The sequence below is a fragment of the Delphinapterus leucas genome, chromosome 8 (genome assembly GCF_059928025.1).
Source record: "Delphinapterus leucas isolate spDelLeu-1000000601 "Yukka" chromosome 8, BTC_Dleu_Yukka2, whole genome shotgun sequence".
NCBI lineage: Eukaryota > Metazoa > Chordata > Mammalia > Artiodactyla > Monodontidae > Delphinapterus > Delphinapterus leucas.
In genome coordinates this window covers 58,133,079-58,154,861 of record NC_143136.1, presented here as the reverse complement: position 1 = coordinate 58,154,861, position 21,783 = coordinate 58,133,079, and the positions used below count along the sequence as shown (strand labels likewise).

General features: G+C 39.2%; 1 protein-coding gene across 2 annotated transcripts in view; it reads right to left on the bottom strand.

The window, feature by feature from the left end:
• Positions 1-15,800, bottom strand: part of CHN1 (chimerin 1) — a 178,027-nt gene extending 162,227 nt beyond the window's left edge. The window contains exons 1-2 of one of the 2 annotated variants that reach the window (XM_022570076.3): positions 15,581-15,800; positions 15,254-15,450 (exon numbers count right to left, since the gene is read on the bottom strand). In XM_022570076.3, coding sequence (XP_022425784.1) covers positions 15,254-15,272 — 19 coding nt within the window. In that variant the 5' untranslated portion in view covers positions 15,273-15,450; positions 15,581-15,800. Of the gene's footprint in view, positions 1-15,253; positions 15,541-15,580 lie in introns of those variants that run through there. The other variant, XM_089916645.1, reaches the window with a different exon arrangement.
• Positions 15,801-21,783: the final 5,983 nt, after the last annotated feature.

Below are 21,783 nucleotides of genomic sequence, written 5' to 3'. Positions count from 1 at the left end.
ACCCTTCATTACTGTTCCACTTATTAAATCTCATTCATAATTAGAAATTCTAAACTATATTCCAACTACACCTTCCTGTTTATTTTAGAACAATTACTACTGGCCAGGTCATTATAAACATCAATCGCTTAAGATGTCTAGACTAGATGTCTCACAAATCACATATTAAAGAATCACATATTCTTTAAAAATAGGTGTGAATAAAAATAGAGGTGAATGGAGGCAGCCCTTGTATTATACAGATCCCAGTGTGTTTTCAAAATAAGCTTAAACTTTAGCAAAGACTCTTAGTTCCGGTATTAGAAATGAGCACTTTTCAAAACGTTAAATTGAAGCTCATCAATTTTAAGGAGTCAAGCTTTCTGGAAATCTAAGCTTTAGCATTTAAAATACATTAATATTTAGATATTCCTTCTTAAATTTTTGCCAAATTTCCTTAAGATAAGGAAAAACCAAGGAAACAGGTTGACAAGCGCCATCTTGTGGACTCCCTAGAAAATGTTTTCACTCTATTCATCAGTACAGTTCCAGAAGCAAATCATTCTAATATTCAATACAATGTTCTCAATATTCAAAATGTTACTTTAATTTAAATCAAAGTATTCAGTTTTCCAGGGCCCAAATACCAATAACTGTAATGAAGTACATTTGTGAATTTATGATCCTTCTTCTAAAGCACTTGGAATATTTATAGCCAAACCATCACATTTGATCTTAAGAGCATCCTCAGGAGTTAGGCTGGAAAGATATATTATGCAATTGTGAAGCCTGAGAATCTTATATACCAAAGGAATTTTATGAGCATTTAGTCAGTGGAGAAGTTAGAATAATTCTCCTAATTTTGTAATGTAGCAAACAGTCTTAGGATAGTACCTTGCAAAATAGAGGCCTGTTGTTGTTTATAAAAACTAAATCGCAAAAGTTAACAAGAATTCTAAAGTTTAGTGGAACTAATAAATAGATACATCCATAGATCCGCTGTGTGTGTGTCTTATAAGCAAAAGTTTACAAGTTGAGTTAGGAGTTAAGGTACATACTATGTGAAGATGCCCCAGAGTCATGCTCATGTGATCCTCTTTAGACTTTAGAAACAGCATCGTTTTATTTTTTCATATAATATTAAAGATGAAATATTAATATTCTAAATTTACGTAGTGGCCTAGAGTTGCTTCACCACCAACCCCAAAATATGTTTTCTTTGGCCCACCACGATGACTTTTTTCTTACTAGAGTTTTATAAATGACTATTTACAACATAACTACCATAATATTTTAGTTGCCTTGTGACAATATGATAGACAACATTATTTCTACAGCAGCTTTCTCAGGAGCTATGAATCTTTTTATAATAAGGCACTGGAAAATAAAACGTGAGGACTATTAAATTTCATCTTTGGTTTGCTTTCTTTAGAAAAGAGTATGTAAAATGATAATACAGTGTTAAATATACCAGTTCATTCAAGTTTTCAGCATTAACAGTGTATTTTTATAATTAGGAAAAAGTTTCAGATGGATATAACTTAAGGAAATAGATCGGAAATATAGAACATGAGAGTTTAAAGTGGTAGACTTCACTCATTTCAGTTTATATTACCATTTCTAAGTCTGCCTTAAAATCATAACGTAAGTTTGAAAAAGTGCTGACTGAGAGAATTTATTATTAAAAGTGGCTGCATTTTCTCAATAAAAAAAATTTAGATATTATAAATTCTTGATCTCTCAATCTAGGGATTACTAATTAAATGGAGCTTAATTATATTTCCATAAGCCTTCTGTTTAAATTCTAAAATAAATAAAAATTGTACCTTGCCATCTAATTATGGCGGCTGAAAATACATAATAAGCAACATATTAAAAGTGCCCATTTTGAGCAGAGTTCCCTGTGCTATACAGTAGGTCCTTGCGGTTACCTATTTTAAATATAGCAGTGTGTACATGTCAATCCCAAACTCCCAATCTATCCCTCTGCTCAGTATTCTGTAATAACCTAAATGGGAAAAGAATTTGAAAAAGAATAGATACATGTATATGTATAAGTGAATCACTCTGCTGTACACCTGGAACTAACACAGCATTGTTAATCAACTAACTATACTTCAATATAAAATAAAATTTTTAAAAATTTATTTCATCAAAGAGTTGTAGTTTACATTGTAAGATCTCTCTCATTCCCTGGTTAAAAAAAAAAAAGTGCCCATTTATTTTAAATGTAAGCTTACTAATGAAAAAGACTACTTGGGACAGATCTTTTGCAAATTATCTAACATTAATAAACGTAGCATATGTTAATGCTCCTTCTTCTCCTGGTAACGGAAAATGGCTTATTACAGGACCTGAAACGTTGGATATTTTCTGTAGAGACTTTTATTAACTTTTGATTAAGTGAAAATTACTTCAAAATATCATTTTTAAGTTTTCAAATGCCTCTGTTTTCCCTAAGGTCAATTATGATAACTGAAAAACAAGATGAAATGAGAAAAGTTTTGATTAGAGGAGTGAAGTCAAAAGGCACCTGGAGCTGAATGAGGTCTCACCCCAGAGAAACAAGGAATCTGCGTGTGCAATCACTGCTCCTTCCCTCCCATCCTTCCCCAGGTTGTGTGAAAGACTGAGAAAAAAGAGAGAGCAAGAGCTCCTCTGTCTGGAGAGACGCAGAACAGCAGGTGGGGCAGGGGCGGCCCAAGAAAGAGGCTCTTGTCTCTCCAGAGAACTGCAGAGCCATCTGTCTGGAAAATTCAGGATGACAGGCCTCGACGTATTCTGCAAGTCTCCCTACTGTAGAGCAACGTCTGTTTCCTCCTTTCTTTTTATTACTGTATGATTAATCCATTTTGTTCTTTTTTCTTGTTCTTTAGAAATAATTTATCCTTTTAAGTTCAACTAAAAGAGTGAACTGACAAGTTGAGAATCATTTCTCATTCAAAAAATATGACTTAAAAGTCTCTGGTTCACTTTTCAACGTTATGATGAAGAAAAAGCACACGAACTTTGCTTTTATGGCTCTCATCTTTAACTACATATTTTGCACACATATATAATGAGCATTTTTATAACATCTAAATCTGAGAATATTAACAAAGGTCATCCAAAGACTTCAATAGGTAGGCTCACCAAAAGCAACTTATAGGAGTGGCAAAATCATTTTCATAAAAAAATTTTTCACAATTAAATGAAGTATTACTGTCAATACATGAAATGTCCTATAAACCACAGACTTCATCTTTCTTTTTGGGTTTCAGCACATTCTGAAAAACAATCACTAGCATTAGCTTTTTGGTCCACTGCTTAGTGACTTCTATTCAGCAACTTTAGAAACACTTAATAAGCCAGTTTCCAAATAGCGGACTAATATACAAATGTCCTGTGAACTTGGCTAACCCACCAAGTCCTGAAAGGGAGCTTGAACAAGGTAGGGCTCTTCACCATCTCCTTGCTAATGGCCTGAGAAAGTCTAAAAGAGCAGAGAACATATATGAAATCAGGAGAACCCATCATTTCTCTTACTTTTAGCACGGTCTCTCCACAAGGAGGGAGAGTATTCTGTTTTCAGGTGAATATTGGACACAATGCAACATTAAAGGAACCAGCAAAACAACCTAAATTAACAAGCCCTGTGTGTGTAGTATCTACTGTTTAGTGCCCCTTCTCCAGGATTAAGAGGATTTTTACAGAATAAAAAGCAGTATAAATTCAACCAGAATTTCACCAGAAACTTTTGGAAAAAGTCAAGCTAACAAAAGCAACCAATCACAAAGTAAATGACATATCTGCCCTTGACATGTATCAATACTGCAGGAATATATGCATTTCTTCCTTTAAAGACTGAAAATAAGATCATCAGACAACAAAAACAATATATGAGAGATTCTGAGATATGCTTACTATTGTTAACTTGTTTAAAGTATTATAAAGTTATAGAAAAAATTAGAGAATGCTTTATATTTCTACCCTGGAAACTGTTCAACTATGGAAGTACTGTGGTTTAATAACTCTTTTATTCACTTAAATATTTTTTGAGCACCTGCTATATGTGAAGCACTGTGCCAAGCATGGTAAGGAGTACAGAAATGAGAATGACTCTTCCCTTATAGGAACCATCAGCCTAGAAAACATATGATAAAGATACATTACTACTGTGAAAGGAACACATTGACAAATGTCACAGGAGATTCATGGATAAAATGATAAAGAATTCAGAAGATGAAGAGATTCCTTCTGAATGGGTGGCAGGAGGCGGAGGGTATGGATTGCGGTACTAAAACGAAAGGCAGAGCAAGAGCTGGAAATAGAGAAAGGAACAGAACGGAAGCTATTGCAGAGATCAAGCTGCAAGAGTTAGCAGCTGATTGGGTACTAGAGGCAAGGGGAGGGAGGACAGAAGGACAAAAGCTAAGGATTTGGGGCTGGGAATGTGTGGAGTCAGAAATGTCCGCAGGAAATCCTGATAGCGATTTGGAGGGTACGGAAGGGCAGAGCTGGAGATGGAGACTTGGGAATCACCCACACAGTACTCACTGCTGAAGTCTATATATTCCCAAGTGAGAAAGGAAGGTCCATTCCTGAAAAGCAGTAACAGGGGAGCAAACAAGAGAGAACTGAGGAACAGTGAAAGGGAGGAAAAGAATAGCTAGAGAATACAATGTCTGAAAGACGAGAGAAAAGTTTCAAGAAGAAAGAGGCAATCAAAAATAGCAAATAGTGCAAAAAGATCAAACATGACAACAATGGAGAAGCCACTGTTTACTGGCTATGAATTGATAAAGCACTTCCAAACAGAAGCAGAATGGAGGCTCTTCTTGACCAAACTTTAGTTAGGCTCCTCTAATCCCATTTCTAAAGGGCTCAACCTTGACCCCTGGCCTTGCCAGGCCTGCACTGCCCAGTTTTAGCAATTCTAAGTCACTTTAGAAAGAATCCCACACCCTTGATACCTGACCCCTCCTGATACCTAATCAAATTCCTCAAACCGCCCCCCCCCCCCGGGGACTTCCCTGGTGGCGCAGTGGTTAAGAATCTGCCTGCCAATGGAGGGGACACAGGTTTGAGCCCTGGTCCGGGAAAATCCCACATGCCACGGAGCAACTAAGCCCATGCACCACAACTACTGAGCCTGCACTCTAGAGCCCATGTTCCACAACTACAGAAGCCACCATAATGAGAGTACCTCGCACCGCAACGCAAAGTAGCCTCCACTCAACACAAAGAGAGGGCTAGACTAGAGAAAGCCCATGCACAGTAACGAAGCCCCAACACAGCCGTAAATAAATTAATTAATTAATTTTAAAAAAATTCCTCACCCCCGGCCCTTGATATTTGACCACCTGGCCTGCCCTCAGCAAGAATCCTGTTAGGTCAGTTTAACAAGAACTCCCCCTATCCTTGTCTCCTCTTAGTAATTTTCCATCAACTGATCACCCCCCCACCAATCTGCTCCTTGACTATAAATCCCCACTTGTTCTTATATTTGGAGTTAAGCCTGATCTCTCTCTCCTATTGTGATAGTCTTGACACCTATTGCAATAGTCTTGAAGAAAGTCTTCCTTATCTCAACAAACGTCAGAAAAGTTTCTCCTTTCACAGTTGTCAATCTTTTTTTCACTAGGGATTAATGACATTCACAAATGTCTCATAACCAATAATGATAAAATATGGTGGCTGAGAAGAGAGAGTGTAGGGGGGGGTGTATACAGAATGCCATTTCAACAAACCTCTGGTAAGAAGCGGGCCACTAATAACTCAGGATGGCATGAGAGGGTTCTAACGCCCTCATACAGAATAGGAAAGCATGGCTGTAATCAAAGGGAAATGATCCAGGATTCAGGGGAGAGGAAGGAACTAATGATACAAGACAGAGAAAAACGAATTCCCACACTTACTGTTTTTAATCCTCTTGCATTGTATCTTTTTGGAAACCACCTCAAATTCTTTCTGGGACAATGAGAGGTGTTAATAAGTAATAAGTAAAATTTTCCTTTTCTTTCCACTTAAAAATATGAATGCTGAAACAGTTGCTTTTATCTGCTCTTCTAATGAATATACGAAAACTAATAGGAATGCTCATGTAGCACACAAATTTATTATTATGAGAGAAGGATTATATTGTTTTTATTTTCTGACCTCTAAAAGGTTAAGTTAGCCATTTTCATACTGAATTCCTATTCAATTTGATTACGTTCGCTACTGTGAGGGTAAAGCACAAACAAACCAAGCTAATTTATGTGCAATTCCTTTGTACTATTGAAATGAAAAGGAACAATAGTTTAATGAAGCGGGATTTGTTATCTAATTACACCAAATAATTTAGAAACATCTGCGGATGCTTAGTAATACTATATTTAAACCTCAAAGAATCTGCTCCCAGAGAGATTTCCATTTTATTCAAGCCTTTGCGAGCTTCCAGTTGGGGGTTCCATATTAGAGTATGGAACCAAGGGATGGTATGATGGCACATTTACCAAATTTTTTTAAAAATGAAGAAATGAACAAAAGAATTATGATAAATAGAGAGTGTGTATCATATGGATTTGGGCCTTAAAATTAACTTCCAAATTTAAGGAATACAGTAGACTACTGTAACATCATACATTCATTGAAACCTTCATTGTTTAGCTACTGAGTGGCTGCATCACAGTGGCAGTTGTTAAGGACAGAAAGAAATCCATAGCTTTCCCATTAAAGAACTTCACCTAATGGGGAAGATAGGACAATATAAACTAACCATTATATCACCACATGAAAAGTGGCAGGGCAGAGACATATATACAGCACTATGGATGCAGAAAAGGTGTAACTAACTCACAAAGACCACATAGAAGAGATGACTATTCAAGCTGAGTTTTGCGAGATGTGTAGAGGGGAGTGGGGCAAAGAAGGGCTTGAGCAATGATGCCAAAGCCATGTTGGGTACAGTCCCTTCTGGAAACTTCAAGTCCTTCAGCATGCCTGAAGCACAGCCTCTGAGGAGGGGATAAGATATGAGGCCAAATAAGTAGGTAAGCAGCAGTCCTACCCTTTTTTGTGGCCTCACTGAGTGGCTTGTGGTTGGGATTGAACGCAGGCCACCGCAGTGAAAGCCCGGAATCCTAATCACTAGGCCACCAGGGAACTCCCAGCAGCAGTCCTATCTTGACAGCCTTATATGCAAACTAGGGAATTTGGACTTAATCTTAATGGTGATGGGGACTCGCTGGAGGATTTCAGGTAGGGAAGTGAATTGTTAGACTCATAAATTTCTAAGAGGCAGGTTTGAATTTCCAATTATGGACGCTAATACAATAAGCAAGAATAACCCAAAATAATAAAGGAAGAAAAAAGATAAGTGTTTAAACTGATTCAAGGTTGTTCACAGGATAAGTGTATAGAGTGACAGTCCACTGTCACACGTTTATTCTTCGCTCATTCACTTATTCACTCAATAAACTTGGATTGAGCACCTACTACGTGCCAGCCATTGAGCTCACAGTCCTTGATATACTTTAAGTGTCATGGGGGCTGGGGCTAGATCTGACTATATTCTGGATTACCTCCCAAGAGAGAAGTAAGCCTTGGCCAGTGTATTTTTTACATTTTCAGAGTGCACTAGAAAGTACCAAGTGCCCAGCACTATCAGAAATCTCTCTGCTCTTCCCTGTACCTCCCTGAACCAGATCTCTACCAGAGCATTCTCAGACAAAGTCTACAGTGGCATGTGACATATATTTAGCCACACATACAAACAGAAATATTGCAGAACCACTTTTTCAAGTGGGTCAACAGACTTGTGAAAAAAACAGAGAAACTCTGTTGGTATCTTGGATCTTTGCTAATAGTTATCATAATAATATTAGTAACAATATTAGCTACTATGTATCTTCAACCACCATGTTAAGGGAATTAATAGCCCCTGTTTACATATAAGGAAAATGAGACTAGGATTTAGAGCTGACACTTGGCAGAGAAAGGACTAAACGTAGCTCTCTTACTCCAAAATCTAAGCCCTTTCCTCTGCACTTCATGCTATGGAAGTATCCTCCACGAGCTTCCCATCTCACTCAGAGTAAAATCTGAAGTCCTTACCATGCTTTACGGTCAGGGCCCTACATAATCTGTGACCCCAACACTCCTCCTCCCCCAGGTGTCTCTTTGCCTTCACCTCCTAGCACTTCCCCAGCTCACTCTGCTCCAGCCACGCTGCCCTTCTTCCTGTTTCTCAAAACTGTTGAGCACATCCCTGCCTTAAAGCCTGTTCCACGAGGTGATTCCCCATTTTCACAGGGCTCTTTCTCTTACTTCCTTCTAGTCTCTGCTCAAAATCCACCTTTGCTGTGAGGCCTTCCCTGACCACTCTGCTGCATAGCTAGCCCCATCCTCTTCACCCTGCTTCATTTTTGTTCGCAGCATTAGCCCCCTGGCACATGATACATTTTTCTCTGTCACCATCCACTGCATATGTAAGTTCCTTGAGGACAGGAACTAATATATACCTCGCACATATTAGGCCCTCGATTCATCAAACAGATGAGTAAACGAATCACTAAATAGGAAAACACACCCCAGGCTACACAGCTACTCCTTAGGAAAATTATGAAAGAGTAGGCTTCTTGTTTCTGCTTCCTTCTCCCACTGCATCATCCCCTCCTTCACCCTCACCCCAGATGTCCTGAGCTTTTATACTGCTTTGCTTATTACACCGCCACCTACAACACACGTCCCTCTTAGTAGTGCCCCACCCTCCAAACAAACACTTCCACCACTTTCTTTTCTCTTACAGTGTAGCTCCCTCGGTCAAATCACTTGTTTGTCTTACTACTTTAAGATCTTCAGTCCATAAATTAAAATCATTCTTCCATGCTATATGAAGATAAGTATCTATATTTAGCATGTTATGCTTTACAGGTAATACGCTAAAAGAATCATGCTTTAATTTTAATATAATGGTGTAAAATTCATTCGCCATAAAAGGCCTGCAGGGGAAATATTTCAGTCAGGCAGATGTTTACATAACCCTCAAATGCACATCTACCCACATACCTGTTGTCTGTCCCACCTATTACAAGCTACTTCAAATCCTAAAATCATCTCTGACAAAGTAATCTCACAGCCATTAAGGAGCTGAAAAACATTCTGTATAAAAAGTATATGACAGAAAGAATAAAGGCTGAAGCTACGTGTTAATCGCAGAAATGGGAAAATCAGGAAAGATTAGCAGTTTAAAGAGGACACATTCCGTTTCTGAAATGTCAAGTTTGTGGTCATAAAAATCTATTCCAGTGGAGATCATGTTTCTTGGACAACATCCTTTTTCTGCTTGCTTTACACCGTGAAATATACAAGGTCCAATGAAATACAAAGGTAAAATGTCAGAGTGGAAAGGGAAAGGAACCACTTTCAGCACAGCTGGATGAAACACAATGAGGCGGTCCCACGCCACCAAGCTGCTGGCGGCAGGCCTGGCCTGACTCATCTTCCCTTCTTCCCCAAACTACTCCATTGTCTGGCAATAAGTCTTTCCAAGAAGTGCTTGCTTTTCTAAATTTAAAACAACCGTTCAAAACAGGTAGGGGTATCTTAACGTATTAATTTTTAAGTTTGTTATTTGTTCCTTGGGGAATAAAAAAAAAAAAAAACTTTCTAAAAACATGGAGAGTTCTAAAGCTTCCTGTATGTAAAACCACTCTTTTAAAAATAGTATTTTCTGAATGAAGTTTTTTCTATTTGCAATCCATGGTGTCTGGCTCTTTTAATCTAACGGTTTGGCGTCAGGCATTATTTTATGGTTTTGAATATAATATAGAAAGTTACAAGAGAAACATTAATTCAATTTGGCAAGTATCTTTTGACTGCCTAATGTGTGCAAGATTCTGTGCAAAAGAAGATGCTGGAACAAAAGTGGTCAGCTTATATCCTGAACAAATTAGCTGTTACTCAACAACAATAGCAACAAATTAAAAATAAATAAAAATAGTATTTTCTGTTTTTACAGTTTAAGTGAAGTAAATTTTCCTTCTATTCAACCTGATTTCCTACCCTCCCCCATCATTTTATTAATACAATCTTATATTGAGATGAAATCACATACCATAAAATTCAACCTTTCAGAGTACACAAAGCAGTGGTTTTAGTATGTTCACAAAGTACTCATCCTGCTTTTTAAATATAAGGAGCTAAATTAGGAATGTATATTTGTAACTTTATTTTGACAGACATGATTTTTTTAATATCAGTTTTCAGTATAAAATATGGTTACATCATTCTGCTTTCTTAGTTTCTCCTACTGTTTTTTAAGTACAGTAGGATATTAATAAATAAAAAAATCCAAGTTTATGGGAATCATTTTCTATGTAAGAATGACTTATGACCAGTAATTGGTTGGTAAGGCCAGACTCGAGAATTTGTCTTTCATCGGGTTTGCAAAGCAAGTTCACTGACTTCTTTTAGATTATATATTGCAGACAAAAAGTTCTTTAAGGGTGCTGTTACTGATACTTTATAAGAGTGAGAAAACATCAATTACCCATATCAAAGGATATTATCATTACTAGAGGGACTTTTGAGAAAAGCTGCACACAAACCCCAGCCCCAGCAAGGAACTCTGTGTCACGGCTGCTCTCAAGATGAACCAAACTGGGCTTCCGTGGTGGCGCAGTGGTTGAGAGTCCGCCTGCCGATGCAGGGGACACGGGTTCGTGCCCGGGTCCGGGAAGATCCCACATGCCACGGAGCGGCTGGGCCCGTGGGCCATGGCCACTGAGCCTGTGCGTCCGGAGCCTGTGCTCGGCAACGGGAGAGGCCACAACAGTGAGAGGTCCACGTACCACAAAAAAAAAAAAAAAAAAAAAAAGATGGACCAAACTGTTAATACTTAAGTTAAATCAATCTGGTGAAAAACATATAGCTTACTGTCCTTAAGTCATTCCTTCAGAACTATTATTATATGACATATAAAGCACAACCAAACAGTATTTTTCTGCCTAACTAATTATCTTATGATTGCTTTAGATTAGTCTAAAACATGTATTCTCAATGGGGGTAAGATTGCCCTCAAGGGAGCAAAACTTAGCTTCTGGGAGTCAAAAAACTTTACTCTTTTTATGCATAAAGCAGACAAACATACAGTCCATAAACAGAGTCTCATGGAGAGAACAATTAAGAAAAAATTCTAAAAGGCTTCTTACAGAGGGTGATTTTAAAGAAAGGTTGAAAAATACTGATCTAAAAGAAACTGAAACTCTTCTTGACAACTGTGTCAAATATTTGTAATTACACATATCACTATCTTCTATCTTCAAAGATTAGAATGCTTGTAGGATGGTTATTTGCAGGGGCAGATGTGCCTCAAAAGACTGCATAACCAACATTCCTCTTACACTGTACACAGATGGTGACTATCAGAGATATAACAACTATAATTCTTTTATCTCTCTTACATAGTACCAAGTCTGCAAACATTAAAAGAAAAAAAATTTAAGCTGAGATGTTAACTTTTTGACACCAGTTAAAGAAGGAATATGCACAAGTACTTAAATAAGGATGGTGATTTTAATGACAGCTGAAAAGATGAAACATTCTAAAAAAAAAGTAGCTGGGCTCTCACCATCGGAGCACCCTGCTGCTTAGGTAACTCCCTCTCATATTCCTTGATGAGCAATGTCTGAAAAATTAAAATTTCAGCAGAGAGTGTATTCAAGTGGGAGTTTCCTATAAAATTAGCTTTTTGTCAAATAAATCATACTGAAAATATACAGCTGTCTTTTTAAAAATACATGTTAATGCCAGGACAGTAATGGAAATCAGAACATTTCCTAACTGTACCACAAAGAATACTCCATTCCCATTTAACTGTTCCAAAGGATCTCTGCCAAGATGCCCATGGCAGGTGTGTCAGGATAGCGAAAGATGCCAAAAAGAGCAGCATAATGAAAGGTTTCCATGGCAGTAGAAAAGTGTGAGGAAAGAATGTAAGAAATTACAGTGTAATCCTAAATATTAGAAGTGATCTATGGCAGTGATGACAGTAAATAAATGGTAAGAAGAAAAAAAGGCAGGGAGCAGGGGCAATGGCAGAGCCAATTCTACCCAGGTGGAGAAGAGAGTTATTCAGGTTTAGCTAGCCTACCTGAAGTGCAACTGAGTTCCCAATCTCATCAGTTGGCTGGGCTATAAACCAGAGCTCTGTTTAGCTATAAATGACAGAAACTCCTGCCAAGGGATGACCCGACAGGATGCTTTTTCCTCAGCTCTGGCAGTAGTTACTTTGGGGAGGCTTAGGTAGAAACTCTATGGAGCTCTGACCTTGATGGCTGAAAAGTCACACCTGTCTAGTTTCTTGTTCCTACCTTCTCTTCACCACCTCTTAGAACTTTATTTCATTGTTCCTCGGTTCTAGGTTGGTTATTAAGAAGGGATATGAGGTACTTCTGACTAAGACCAATTAGTTAAATAGTAATATCTAAAACAAAATCTATTTCTTCTAACCCTTGGGGACTGCTCTTAACATATTCAAAAAGCTATTTTGAACTGGGCAAGTTTGAGCAAATCTAGTATTTATCATTAATATAATAGTCCTTAAACTTGAATGGGCCTTAGAATCAGAGAGGAGTTCCTTTAAAATCCCCTTCCTCTAAAAATGCAGATTCGTGCTCACTTCAGCAGCACATATACTAAAATTGGAATGACACAGAGATGTTCATTGCTGCTCTATTTACAATAGCCAGGACATGGAAGCAACCTAAGTGTCCATCGACAGATGAATGGATAAAGATGTGGCACATATATACAATGGAATATTACTCAGCCATAAAAAGAAACGAAATTGAATTATTTGTAGGGAGGTGGATGGACCTAGTGTCTGTCATACAGAGTGAAGTCAGAGAAAAACAAATACCATATGCTAACACATATATATGGAATCTAAAAAAAAAAAGTTATGAAGAACCTAGGGGCAGGACAGGAATAAAGATGCAGACGTACAGAATGGACTTGAGGACATGGGGAGGGGGAAGGGTAAGCTGGGACGAAGTGAGAGAGTGGCATGGACATATATACATAGCTGCATAGCACAGGGAGATCAGCTCAGTGCCTTGTGACCACCTAGAGGGGTGGGACAGTGAGGGAGGGAGGGAGGGAGACACAAGAGGGAAGAGATATGGGGATATATGTATATGTATAGCTGATTCACTTTGTTATACAGTAGAAACTAATACACCATTGTAAAGCAATTATATTCCAATAAAGATGTTAAAATAAATAAAAAATGAATAAAAATAATAAAAATGCAGATTCCGTGGGTCTCTGGGCAAAGGAATCTACATTTTTAACCGACATCTCAGATGACTGATGAGTGGTGTGCAGCCACACTCTTGAGATCAACTGCTGCTCTATCATTACTGAGAAAATAGCCTCTGCACACAGATATACTTTGCTTTACAACAGAGGAATGTTCTTAAAAATTGTAACCAAATTGGATTTTGCAAACTAAATTCTATATTCCCACAAGATGACTTTAAAATTTTAAAGATATTTTATTCATCCTGAGGGGTGGGAGTGGTTTCTTATACCTTCTTCTAGAGGTCAAATTCCATGCTCTTCCATTCCTCACCTCTACCTCAGTAGTTAAAGATTTAATAATTTAGGAATCCATTTAAAAGAGCCTCATCACATACTCCATGTCTCCCCATTTTATCTGTTTTATTCATCGAGAATGTCAGTCTTTTAAAAGTCGTTGATTCATAAATCTTATCTTTGAAAACAAACCTTGAAAATGCAGACTCTCTTTAGGAAGGAAAGTCAAAAACAGTTTTAAAGAGAATTTACTGCAGTAGATTTTACTACTATGTATTAGCTACAACAATGTAAGATAAGTGCTTCTTCAAAAGAAAATATCAACTACGAGTAAAGCCATCATTTTTAACTTCTATACCAAAACAGTCCACACTTAAGGAAATGCTTCTACTAAGCAATGCATATTTGATACAAGGTATTGAAAAACAGGAGATTTTTTATTATTTCTTTCAGAGAAAGAAGAAACATTTTTAAAACACTCATGGAGAACCACCAAATAAGAAATGTCATTTCTAGTACTGTGGGTATTTGGGCCAAGTAAGCATAGTCCCAGACTGAAGATTGACAGACTATGTCCTAGGCTCAGTTTTGCCACAAAAGGGCCATGTGACCTTGGGAAATAACCTCTCTGGGTCTAAATTTAATTTGAAAAATAAGATTGTTAACTAAAAGTAATTCTTTAATTTCAGCAGATTAATTCACTGTGAAGTATTTACATCAAAAAGCATTGTGGTATGTGATGCTTGTAAAGTGCTTGATCAAATGACATTATTAAAATGTAACTGGAAACTTGATATTGTGAGTAACTCACTAAGACTGTCCTTGTAGCTATCAGGTACATATCATTGGACTTTTCTCCTTTGAAAAACTGAATACTTTGATCATCTAAATTTTCACATACTGAGTTTTCTTAAAGCAAAGTACGTAAGTACCACAGTTTGTTTCTGTAAAAGAAAATAAAGTATTTTTTCAGTCCTTCTTTCCAACCCATTGTCATTACAGACTCTGGGGAAAAACAAAACAAAACAAAAAAACCTTTAAGTCTTAACCACTGAAATAATGTTACAGTAATTACACCACAGAAATAACACTTTCGTAAAATACTCAAAGATATTCACCTGAGACTACTTATCTTCAGTACCAACTTTCTTCTGTCTACTCTATTTGTTAGAGCAACATTTTCAATTTTAGCAAATATTAAAATAAATTCACCACTCATTCTTGTTTCCAAAGGAATATACCGAGTCCAAAAAATTCCCCCAAAATCCAACAGGAATCAACACAGGCATTTGACAATTCCAGGGAGGCTGGGATGAACAGACATCTTGTTCAAAATGAATAAACTTTCCAGGACCTTTATTTACAGACTTGAGAAACATAGGTTTGGAAACAACCAGCTAACTTCGCTCCCAAGTTGGCATCTTAGAGAATCCTCCGTTTACAAAACACCCAAGACCTCAGAGCCTCCCTGCCCAGAATTGGCAAGGGGAGCACACGCCCATCGGCCCTGCCAGGAGAGGAAACAATGGGAGAGGCGCGAGGGAGCGAGCCCGGCGCCCCGAGCGGCCCAAGTCCGCGGCCCCGGCCCGCGCCCGACACTGCCTGCGGCGTCCCCTCCCCAGGCGCCCCGGCCCCCGCCCTCGAGCCCCGCGGCGCGGCCCACCTGCGGCGGCGCGGCCCACCTGCGGCGGCGCGGCCAAAGGGCTGCACTTACCAAACAGGGTCAGGGCCATTGTAAAGGCGCTTGGCAACTGCTCGCCGCCGCCCGCCGGTCCACGCGCTCCTCCCAGGCCGGCCGAAGATCACCGCATCGGCCCGATGCGCTCACACCTCGGAGGGAGCGGGTAGTCGGAGGGGCGTGGTGGGGGTGCTGGCGCGCGAGGAGGCTGCAGGCCGGGAGGCAGGGCACCGCTGCAAGAAAAAGTTATTTACGCGTTATTGTCAGGCGCATCCGGACAAGGGGGGACCCGCTAGCCCTCGGCGAGCCGGCACTTGTCGCTGCCATCTGTGCACTACGCGGAGCGCGCGCGGGCGCCCGTACCTGCGAGGCGGGGAAGCTTGGCCGCGGCGCAATGGCAGGAGGAGAGGCGGCGCCGCACTGGCGGCGGCGGTGGCGGCGGCGGCGGCGGCGGGGAGAGGAGCAGTCTCGCAGAGCCCCCGGCGGGGCGCGCTCACTCTGCATCCCGCGGCCTCGCAGACGCCATCTTGCGATAGCGTCTCCCACAGGATCTGCCGCCGCGCCTCCTCCCGTCTCCCCCTAGGGCGGCGTAGCCCTGTGCGTTCCCATGGCAACGGGCGCGCGCGGGCGCCGGGGACGCGCGCCCCTCCTGCCCTGTGCCGCTGGGAGCCGCCTGGGCCGCCCGGGAGGCGGCCTCCTGTAGCCAGGGAGGGGCGGGGCGGTGTGCGTTTTAGCCGAAATCCCCGGTTTTTTCTTGAATGGGATTTGTGGAGGCGCAGAGAGGAGCTGTTACTCGAAAGAAGAGTCACTGGAGGATGCTCCGTGAACACAAGGACCCAGCCAGGGTCATCTGGGGATCGGGTTCGTTTGAGGATATATCTCTCCCCCGGCGCCTCCGGGGTTAACGGAGAGCCTGGAGCCCTTGACGTGAAGCTATAGGACTCCAGGAAGGGAGCCTAGAGTCGAACAGAAGCACTGAATGTTGCTTTCCTCTCCATTGGGACTTAGGAGTCAGTAAGAATAGTTCTGGTCAGACTGTCGTCGGTTAAAAAGCATCTGAGAATACCTAAAATCATTTGTTTTAAGTGCTTAAACCTAATTTTCTTCTTTTTACTTTACACCTCTTTGATATTGCCTCAGGAAAAAAATCAACATTTCTCGCCGATTGGCACTTCTTTACCACAAAAGATTGTTCCCCTGAGCTTTTTGCATTTATCTGTTAATCACTGGCAGCATCCCTCTTTCTGTGATGTTCTCTGATCGCCTCTGTCCTTGCCTTAATTAAACGAGAAGCCATATAACGCCTTGAGATTATCAGGCAAAAGATGTTACTGAAAAGCTCCGTTATGATGGTTTTTGTCGTTTTCATTGAATGTATTAAAAAATTCAGTATTCCCTAGTTGCTATGATTGTTTCCTGGGGGGTTTTGTTTTGCTTTTGTTTTTGTTTTTAACCCTCCTTTTTTCTTGTTTCTCTGCTTAGGGATTTGATACTATTTCAGCATCTAATCATGTAGATTTTCCCTTTGGTTCTCATTTCTTCCTGGCTGCATCTTTCCTCTTTCAGTTCCTCAGGTTCCCTAATGTCATTTTCCTCTTCTCTCTACTTTTCAACTAATTCTTTTAAGAATATTATATCAATATCTTCTATTTAATTTATCTTGAGGATCAAAATCGTTATAAAAATGAAAATTACTACTTCAAATAGAACCACAGTTAATTCATCATCCTTTCACAGCAGACTCAAAGATCAGAAGAAAAAGAAAAGCAGGTTGGAAGGAGGAGCCAGCCTTTTGTTTCACGTCAGTTACCTCAAGAGAAAAAGAAATAGTAAAATAATTCAACATCAGTGGGCAAATATTTAAGATGCTATATGTCTGAAATTTTCTGGTGTAGTAAAAGGGCTCTCCTTTAGCCACTAATATCAGAATAAATCTTGAAATCCCCAGAATTTTAAATCTTTAATGAAAAGGACTCGATTTTGAACAGGCTTTCTGCTCGTGAAAAATTACAAACACACAGCTCATGAAGATAAATGAGACACTCAAGAAGGCTTTGTGGGACAGACTTTAGAACCGTGTAAAGCTTGCTGCTGATCTGCTCACAACTAGATAAAGCAAAAACTAAAAACACCATTTACTCTCTCAGTCAGAGGTCCCCAAACTTTTGGGTACCTAATTTTCCTTTGAGGGTCAATGAAAATACTGTCTCTCTTCCTAGAAAAATGTTTATGTGTATACATACAGCCACCAAACTTTTTTCACACAATTTCAGGGGGATTATAGACTATTCAGGGACCTTAGGTTAGCTTCCAGATATCCTTTTTAATCTAGGAAAGTTTTTGCCTTTATAATTAAATTTTTTAAAAATTCCCCTTTCATATAGAAGCATGGAATTTTGAACAGAAAGGGACCAAACCCCCCAATATACAGGTAAGGAATCTGAGGGTGCAGTGGTCAAAAGAGTTTCCCAGGTGTGTACACCTATATAGTGGCAAAACTAATAGGAAAATCTTAGGCATCTGGTGTTCTCCCTGACCACCTCTCCCACTCTCCACCCCCCACCTATGTACAGGGTACATGGTTTGAATTTTAAAAGAAAAATCTGTTTAGTATTAGAAGCAGAGTTGCAAGGGGGGTGTTTTTTCCTCAACCATTTTACATGTTTGGGTCTTCTTGTAGTTTGGGAAGTTGAATTTTGTCCAAAAGAATCTTTCTTCATGTGCTCTTCAACTCCCAACCATATGCCCAATCAGGCTAAGAGGCTCTTTTCTCCCTCTTTGTTAAGCTCTCTTTGAGAGGTAACAGAGCATCAAGGTTTTGATGCTACAGCTCAGCTTGTTGGTAATTCTCTCTATGCTTTGGAGAGATATCCTAGGGGTGAGTCAGAGGGAAATTAACAGTCCTGTGCTCAGACTTAGCCTCCCATCGTACAGCCAAGCTTTGGCTGGACCACCTTTGCACTCACTAGTTATGGCTGATCACAGCTGAATCCTAGTGACAGTCTCAGCTTGGGCTCAGGTGGGGACCATCTTCCCCTCCCCTTCCTCTTTTCCATACAAGTCTTATCACCCCCACACCCAACACACACACACACACACACACACACACACACACACACACACCCCAAGATGTTTTTAGGATACTGTACTATTTAAAACAATACAGCTGAATGTTGCCGTGTTTCCCTTTTTAAGCATCTAGCTTTCCACAAGTCTTTCTTTCAATTGACTTCCTAATGGTTTTATCCTCTAACAAAATGCTTTCTATACTTGATCAAAGTGCTATGTCTTGAAAATAGTATTCATTTTTATAATATTGTATTATCCAATGAGGAATAGAGTGTGTTTCTTTTCTCACTTAGCTGGAAATTAAGGAGTAGGCTTTCTGCTACAGATTCAATGTAAGGAAGGGTGTTAACCACTTGGGGGTGATTATTATGGGTGGTGCCTTAGACTGTTTATTAACAGGGCAAAAAATGAATTGACTTTTCAAAACATTTATGTTTCCATTCAAAGATTTAATTTTGTGCTCAAAATGTAAGCACCTAGAAGGGCCAGATTTGTCTGCTCTGTTGCTAAATGGTTGTTCGATTTTCAGACCTATGTTATACTCTTTCTGGTTCTTACCTTCCTCATTTGTAAAATAAGGGAATGGGACTAAGTTATCTCTAATGTTCCTTTTAGGTTTGGCTGTCATTCTGTGACATTTTAAAAATATATAAATCAACTGGATTATGGATAAAACAGAAGAGTTTTTTATTTGAATATTCAATATATTTCAGTGTTGGTATATCTAGTGAATTTAAGCATCTTATGTTACAGTTTCATAAATACCTAGTATGACTAAGAAGTTATATTTTATTAAAACACTGATACTGTGATTTCATCTGCACTGTGTTGTACTGACGTTATATTTATTGTATAGAGAGCAACCTTTTTTTCAGGTTTAACAAGATTAAAATTAAAAAGATGCACCAAACAATCCATTTCAAATCTACTAAAAACGGTTTCTCATTTTTATTTAAGTTTTGTTGACTAAACAGAACTTAGACAACCCTTGAAAATTTTTTTCTACATTTTAAACTAATGACTTATCACAAGTGTTTTGGGTTTTCTTTTTGTTACTCATTTAGCTTCATTCCCATTGGTAAACATTGATTTGTTCCTCAGTTTTGAATGAAACAGAAATTAATTAGGCAGTTTCTGCCTCACAATAACAAGTTAAAATTATAGCACTTTATCATGTCAACACAGCTTTAAGCACTAGGAATACCAGTGCTATTAGCACAGTTCCCAAAATAGTGCAGAAGGTTTGCTGTTGAAAAAATCAGAGTGTATTTCTGCTGTGATAGAAAATTCTTCTATTCCTCCTCAGTTATACTGATTAAGGTTTAAATTATTTATTTAAAATATTCACTATAGGGACTAACCTGGCGGTCCGGTGGTCAAGACTCCAAGCTTCCACTACAGGGGGTACGGGTTCCATCCTTGGTCAGGGAACTAAGATCCCGCATGCCATGAGCCACGGCCAAAAACTTTAAAAAATAAAAAATTCACAATATGTGACATTCTCTCCTATGTTTATGTTACCAGTTGAAGTATTTATTTCCATAGTGTGGATTCATTTAGAGTAGATTTGGTCTGGGTTTTTTTTGTTTTGTTTTTTTGCGGTACGCAGGCCTCTCACTGTTGTGGCCTCTCCCGTTGCGGAGCACAGGCTCCGGACGCGCAGCCTCAGCGGCCATGGCTCACGGACCCAGCCGCTCCGGCATGTGGGATCTTCCCCGGACCGGGGCACGAACCCGTGTCGCCTGAGGCGGACTCTCAACCACTGCGCCACCAGGGAAGCCCTGGTCTGTTTTTAATAATGTTTTCCTTAAACACTTCATCTGGATGAATCCCCCTCCCTTTTATCTGAGGCTTACCTGATGTTTGCATGGAATTTCATGATTCATAAATAGCACTTTCACTGGGCAAGGCCATTTGCTTTGTAACAGAGGCAGCATTTACTCTGAATTTAAGGATTTAGACCATGAAGCTATTTAGGGAAAAAAAAGAATATTTATGTCATAAGCTGTAAAATTGGCCTTCAAGCTTAGATAATTCAAATTAATGTTTACGAGAGTTAATTGTGTTCTACTGACCACCAGAGGGTGTCTAAATTTTATCCATAAGAGTAATTTTGGATCTTAGAAATGAAGTAAAATTTGAAAAATACATAAGTTTCCTTACGAATTGAAAACTTTTTCAGTTCCCCTCCATAGTGCTTCTTATAGTAGCAGAAGATAATCCCACCAAAATTATGCTAAAAGGGGAGGTGGCTATTGGCCGGTGGGGCACCAGTTTGGAATTGCATATTACTGAAGAGTTGCACATTACAGAACAGTGTTTGCTCAGTCTTCATTATATCACTTCCAATGTTGTAGAAGGGCCGTGTGTGTGTGTGTGTGTGTGTGTGTAAGGGTATGAAGAGAGAGGAAATTGAAATTCAAAAGCAGAATGAAAAGGTTTTCTATCCCTAACCCAGGGTAATGGATTTCTTGTTAATTGCTCAGCTTGAAGAGGAAATTTTAGTTCAGTAGGTGATAGGACCACAGATATTACTATGAACCCTAGGTTAGAATCTTCTGAAAGCCACTGGTCCTATTTTTTAAATTTTGTGGTAGAATTTATTTTGACAGATCAAAGTGACCACTGGTTTCAAGTGATCAGGAAAAAAGAAAGGGTAAAAGAGGTCTGTTTTTAATTTGTTTTGAAAACACGTTTAAAAGAATACTTATTTCCTGGTAAATAGTATAGCAGAGCTTTTGGAAATTTTTTTATGGGTTTAAAATCAAATACGTTTTCCAATACACACCAGATAAAAAGTACAGCAATTATGGCTCCTCACAAGTAAAAGTTTTTGTTCTGAACTATAATCATGTTATAGTACTTCAAGCCAGCATTTCCATTTGTGTGTATTTTTCTGAGGTCACCAGGCATAACTAATGCACAGTGTAGCTAAAAGTCTATTTGACTTGAGCAGTTGGATTTCTGCCAGATTTTGTTTTCAAGGGGGTATAAGAAGATTCGGCTACAAATCAAATATCCCTAACATGGCCATGGTTTTTCGGGTTAATGTGGGTGTCCACAATAAGATGACTTATTCAAGTTGATTACATTGTGAGTTATAAATCAGCAAAATAGCTATGAACTCTGGGTGAGAATTACATAATCTCTAATTGAATAACAGAGCTGAAAAAGAGGGAAGTGTATTTCCATGATTAAAAACACAGTCTGGGCTCAAACCTTGTCTACCCCAGTGATGGATATTTCGCAAAGCTCCTTTGTATACTATTGTAAAATAGGACTTGTATTAAACATTTAAGACAATGTACTGATTGGAATTTATCCATCCATCCTTCATCCAATCAACAAATATTTACTGAGTACTTGTGATATACCAGGCATTATGCTAGATTCTGGCAGAGGAGTCAACAATGTATCAAACATGTATCCAGATCTTTAAAAATTTGCAGCCCCTGGGGATGAGTCATAAATGGGACAATGACAGGGCCACAAGAGGT